Source organism: Monoraphidium neglectum (genome assembly GCF_000611645.1).
Source record: "Monoraphidium neglectum strain SAG 48.87 unplaced genomic scaffold scaffold01808, whole genome shotgun sequence".
Lineage (NCBI taxonomy): Eukaryota > Viridiplantae > Chlorophyta > Chlorophyceae > Sphaeropleales > Selenastraceae > Monoraphidium > Monoraphidium neglectum.
In genome coordinates this window covers 1-5916 of record NW_014011820.1, presented here as the reverse complement: position 1 = coordinate 5916, position 5916 = coordinate 1, and the positions used below count along the sequence as shown (strand labels likewise).

The window sequence follows — 5916 nt, the reverse complement described above, 5'->3', positions numbered from 1 at the left end:
GTGTTATATACAGGGTGGGACCCGTGGCTACATGTGTGCGCGAATCGGCTTGAGTTGCAGCGGCTGACTCTTGTTGACAATTCCCTCGACAATAGCAAGCAGCCGCGGTCTGAGTCAGCACATCGCTGCCAAGCGTGTAAGCGGACCTCTGCTTCTTTGCTATGCAAGTAGGTTCGATGCTATGCAACCAGCTGGGGGAGGGCTCGGCAGGCGGCCATGTTCAATGGCATCCATATGGCGTGCGTGTGCCCCCCGACTGATCGTCCCAACACTGAGCTGCCGTTAAGGCAAGGTTCCTGAGCCGGTGTGCCACTGGGGTGTGTTACCGGGTCGTTTTGGGTGTGCCACTGGGCTGTCAGGGGTGTGCCACTGGGCTGTCGAGTGAGCCACTGGTGCTGTGTCGGGAAAGCACCCAGCAGCCAGGGATGATTTGCGCCTGCCTGCGGCCACGACCACAGCGTCACATATCAAAACAAGAGACTGGCGCATCAAGCAAGAGTCTACCGCCTGGAAGCGGCACTACCACGCTACATGAGCCGCGCAGTGAGTCTGCGAGTGTCACGCGGGCGCGTCAGCAGCGCCGCTGAGCGAGCGACCGGACAAACCGCGACGCTCCTGCACGACAAAGCCTTGAGGTGCTATGATATGGTATCATACCTCTATGGCGATGGAGGTACCAGTACGTATGAAATCCTTTCGTTTGTCGTATTATCCTTCCTTATCAACCATGGACGGCCTTCTGGGCGAGATCGCGAGCGCACTGGCAGTACGCCAGCGAAACGCCGCGGCCTTGGAGCGCCTGCGAAGAGAGTTGAGAAGGATAGTGATCCATTCAAGAGAAACGATTCGCGATGGTCTGCTCAGCATCAGCCCTGCAGTGTTCGTGCAGGTCATGGACTCGCTGCCTGTGCGCCGCGGCAGCGCGAGCGGCGAGGGCTGCGCGTCAAGGAGTGCCGTCGATGCAGCTGCCAGCACATTGGAGGTAGGTGGCGCCACACCTCGCGGCGCCCCGCGCACTGATTGAATGCGCACACACGAGCAGCCTACTTGACAGTGATTCAGTCATGGGGACAGCACCCAGCCACCAACTGACCGAAATGCGACGGCATTTTATGCCACAGCATTTCATGCTTTGCAAACTCCACCTGCGAACAATCTCGAGCCATTTTTGAATTCAATTAAAATATCTGTGTCAATCACATGAGACATACTCCTCAACCATCCCTCCATCATAGGTCTCATTGATTACCTGCACATCTCCACCGCCCCCGGCGGCCGCGCGTACGACGCCCTCCGCACGCCGGCCTGCGCCGCCGCCGCCGCCGCCGCTGCGGCGCGCGCGGACGCGGACGCGCGCGCCGCGGGCGCGTACGCCGCCGACGGAGGCGGCTTGCTCGGGCGTCAGGCGCGGATGCGCGTGCTGCTGCTCAACCGCATCGTCAGGGAGACCTTTGACCTCGACACCCACCCCACGCTGCCCGCCGCCGTCGCTGTGCTGCGGACGCCAGGCGCGGCCGAGGCGCTGCTGCGCGCCGGGCTGCTGCCGCGCGAGCGGCAGCGGCGCGAGCCAAGTACGGCGGAGGGGGACCATCTGTGGCCGTTGATAGGCCTGGCGTACGTTTTCATCGACGCAGCAAAGGATGTCGAAGTCGGCCTCCTGCAGCCGGACGCCGACACCCGCGCCGCGCTCGCCGAGTGGGCGGCGGTGCAATCGCGCGTCGCGCCGCTGTTCGTCGACGTCGTGCGCACGCGCCTCGCGGAGGGCGGGGTGCGTGCGGAGCCCGCGGTGCAGCTGGCCGCGCTGCTGCTGGGCTTTGGCCGTGAGCAGGACCCAGATGCCCCGCTCGATGCCTCGTTGCTGGCTTGCCTGCCAGCCGTTCTCCCGCCGCTCGCGGCGCACGCGCAGCACTCAGTTGCGACGCCGCAAACCCAGGCACTGGTGTGGTCCGGCATAGCAGGCCTTCTCGCCGATGACAGCAGCGCCGAGCTCGCGGCCACGTGCGGGGGTGATCTCGCGAAGCACGCGCTCGCCTTCCTCGGCCGTGCCGCCCGCCGCGCCACCGTCGATGGCGCCGCGGCCGCCGCAAGCCCCGGCTCGCGCGAGGCTGACAGTTGTGAGGATGCTGCACTCATCGGAGCCTCCCGCGCGCTCTGGCAAGTGGCGCTCGCGGACGCGGCTGCCAATTATAACGGGCAGCTGCGGCCCAGCTGCATCGCCTCGGTGCCTGGCGCGGCGGCGGCGGTTGTGGCGGTGGCTCGCTCGTGGCTGGCGGCGGCGCGGGCGACAGACATCTTTCAGAAGGGGAGCGCCTTTGAGAAAGGGCGCGCAGACAAGGCCTACTCGTACGTATGTGCCACAATCGCGCTGGTGGCAGAAGCTGAAGAAACGATGGGTAAAAGTAGCGGCGGCCGCGGCAGAGGAGGAGGGGGAGGAGGCGGTGGTGGCGGCGACGGCGAGGACAGCGCGTGGCTGGGCTTGACGCGGCGCCTCGGCGCGCCGCCGCTGCTGGCGAGCGCGCTGGTTGTTCTCAGGCCGGACAGCTCGAACAGCGCAGATGTCGCGTTTGCACTGGCGGCGCTGCTGTATGGGTGCGGACAAGGGCAGCAACCGGCGGTGTGGGAAGAGGCCAGCGCGGCGGCCGGCACGGATGTGTCGGGACTGCGGCGGCGCATCTGGACAGCGCTTTTGCATGCTCCAGGCCAAGGTATCTTCTTGATGGGGCGACTGTGCAGGTTCTGGTGGAGCTGCAGGGGAGACTTGGCAGCCACGCCCACGGTGCTTTCGCTTGCCGCTCAGCGCGCGTACGCAGGCGCACAGGAAGGGACCGCGGAGGCTGCTGCGGACCTGCTGGGGGACGTCGAGGAGTGGGCGGCGAGGGAGTGGGCAGAGTGCAGCGGCGGCGGCGGCGGCGACGGCGACGGCGGCGATGGCTTTGGCAAACCCGCTGCCAAAGCCGCAGGGGTGTGTGTTGAGAGGGCGCGCGTGGAGGGCAGTCGGTGCAGCAGCTTTGTGGAGTGCAACCCGCAGGGAGGCCCAACGGACGGCCAATCAGCGCAAGGGGCTCATGTGACGCGCGCAGAGCAGGCGCTGGTGTCGCTGCTGCACTGGGCCTCGCGGGGGGCTCGCGCAGAGGGCGCGACGTCGCGTGCTGCTTTGGTTGAGGAGGAGGCGCGAGACGCGCTGGCGCTCCTGCACTCCAGGCGTCAGCTGCTGAGGGTGACGGTTGAGGAGGCGGGGCTGGCGCAGCAGCAGCCGCAGCAGCCGCAGCCGCCGCAGCAGCAGCAGCAGCAGCTGCAGCAGCAGCAGCAACAGCAGCAGCAGCAGCAGCAGCAGCAGTTGCAAGTGCAGCAGCAGTTGCAAGTGCAGCAGCAGTTGCAGCAGCGAGCAGTGCAGGGGCAATTTGAGCAGGCGCAGGCGCAGCAGCAGCAGCAGCAGCAGCCGCCGCCGCAGCAGCAGCAGCAGCAGCAACAGCAGCAGCAGCAGCAGGTGGTGGATCAAAGCCAGCGGGCAGTTGCAGGATCACCCACAGCTATTGCGATAGCAGCAATGCAGCCACGCCAGCCGCACGGCGGCAGCGTCGCAGGCGGCCGGCAGTTCGCTGTGTGTGCAGCGTGCAGCACGGCCGAGGGCGCCGCGGGGGCACGGCTGCACCTGTGCCGGGGCTGCCGTCTGGCGTGGTTCTGCTCTGACGCGTGCTACAAGGGCTACTGGCCGGCGCACAAGGCGGCGTGCCGCGAGGAGCAGGCGCGGCGGGCGGGGCGGACGGCTGCGAAGGTCGTGCTTGATTAGCGTGCTGCTGGCAGCTGTCTGCCTGGCTGTCCAGCCTTTTTTTATTCTTTCCTTTCCTTAATTCTTCGCATCGCCTTCCAATCGCTTTCAAGTCGAGTCACCACCTCCTCAGGACCACCCATGACCCCTTTAGAGCGACCGCGCATACGCATTGCCATCCCTCCAGCATCAACACAGACGCGTCCTCAGTTGTTGCGCAGCCCGTCTGATTGCGCACCACCACGTAGCAAGCGCACGTTGGATGTGCATGGTACGGCCACATGCACGACTGCATTCCCCTAAGCAAAGCGCCACCTCCCACCATGGGTGCCGCCCGCATCCGGGCAGTTGCGGCAGATTGTGACCTGCATTCTGCGGCTCGGCCGCGGCGCTCTATGTGCTGCTGCGCCGCTGCACTTGGTAACTCAAGTGGACTTGACCAGTACTGACTGTACGCGCACCGCATGTGCATCCATGATGCCACCATCCAGCGATCAGCTGAGCTGTTTGGGGAGTTCTCTGACAGGCGCATGGCAAGGCAAGGCAAAACGACTACGCTCCGGCATGGGTGGGATCCACTGCTCGCTGCCACTGCCTGGCAGCTTGCGCAGGCTGTTGCGCTCACGACCCACCTGCTCAAGAGTGAGATAAAATCAAGACTGGGGATGGTGAGAAAAGTATATGTGTACTTCAGCGCGGGTTGGGTTTAGGCTTTAGCGTCTCGGGAAAAGCCCCATGCGGGCCTGACCTGCTGCAGCTATGATACTGCTGCCCCTGCAGTCGCTGCCAGCGCCACTGCCGCCGACCTGCTGCTGGTGCCGCCGCCGCTGGTGCTAAAGCTCAAAGGGCGGCGACCGTGATCGCGCGCTTTTGAGGGCTCAAAAAGACTGTTGCTGTGTATTGTGTCAAGGGTGGAACCAGTGGTCTGCAGTGTGCGCCCCACGATTTGCTCAAGTCGTGAGTTGCGGCGGCTGACTCACTGAGGACGGCCTCAACAGCTGCGAGGTGCCCCGCTTTGACTGAGCCTATCACTACCAAGCGTGCAGGCCATTCTCTGTTTCGCTGCTATGCCGGTAGGTTTCGCAGCTGGGGGCAGGCTCGGCAGGCGGCGACCTTCAATGGCGTTGAGGGCATGCGTGTGCAATCCGTCCTGTTGGCCAGCGTCAGCAAGCCAATGCTCTCCCAACACAAATCCGTGCCGATGAACACTGTAATGTATTGCCACGGACACTTTCCACAAGCATTTGCCGTCATTTTTAACATACTGAGTATCATACTTTGGCAGAGAACGCGTACACATGTGCCGTGATCTGGAGTAGACGTTCTTTAGTGGAATTGTACTCCCTTATCCCTTGACATTGTAAAAATTCTTGCTTGATTCATAAGCCTAGTGCATGCGAAGCACCCAGACGCTGTGACCAGAGCAGCCGCTCCAACGCGCAACTCTTCGGCAGCATGCGCACCCGCGCCGGCGGCGCGCCGGCCCCGACGCCGCCCGCCCCCTGGCCACGCCCCCGCTGCCGCTGCCGCCTCCGAGCCCTTGTGTCCCCGCCGCGCGCGTCGCTCGCATCGCACGAGCTGCACCCTCTGCGAGCCGCAGACAGCGGCGGCGACGAGCTCAGCCCCGCCCTGGCAGCCCTGCGATCCGGCGGCGTTTTCGCAGTGTATGATGCAGCCGGCTCTTTGCAATACATAGGCCTCAGCCGCCAGCTCGCCGGCTCCCTCGCCGGCCTCGCCGCTGCATTCCCCGCGGAGGAAGCCGCGAGCGCCCGCGCAAAGCCGCTGCCCGGCGCGGGCGCCGCGGCGCTGCAGGCCGCGTGGGCGGAGAGCATACGCGAGCACGGCGCCGCGCCGCCCTGCAACGCGCGCGGCGCGGATCCGCGGTGGGCGAAGCCGCCGCGTGTCGAGCCGCCGCTGGCGCCGCCGGCGCCGCAGCAGCAGCAGCACGCGCAGCACGCGCCCCCCGACACCGACGCCGCGCGGTGGGCGGCGCCGGGCGTCGAAGCGCTGCTTGCGGGCGCGGACGCCGCCGCGCGGCTCGAAGCGGCAGGGTTTGTCGTCATCGACGGAGCCCTCGACGCAGCCGCCGTCGCGGGCGCCGCGCGCGCCGCCGCCGCGCTCGACGCCGCCGGCGCGCTGCGCGGCGT

General features: G+C 65.9%; 2 protein-coding genes across 2 annotated transcripts; both read left to right on the top strand.

Annotated features, from left to right (window-relative positions):
- Positions 1–851: 851 nt before the first annotated feature.
- Positions 852–3790, top strand: MNEG_9064 (hypothetical protein; the record flags this gene model as incomplete). The annotated part of the gene is made up of 3 exons (XM_014042463.1): positions 852–879; positions 1236–2589; positions 3202–3790. 3 exons carry the CDS (start codon positions 852–854, stop codon positions 3788–3790), a joined length of 1971 nt encoding a protein of 656 aa, XP_013897917.1.
- A 1434-nt stretch (positions 3791–5224) lies between these two features.
- MNEG_9063 (hypothetical protein) lies at positions 5225–5857 on the top strand (the record flags this gene model as incomplete). Its single annotated transcript, XM_014042462.1, has 1 exon — positions 5225–5857. A coding segment is annotated over one exon (633 nt), but the record flags the coding sequence as incomplete, so codon positions are not given.
- Between the last annotated feature and the right edge of the window lie 59 nt (positions 5858–5916).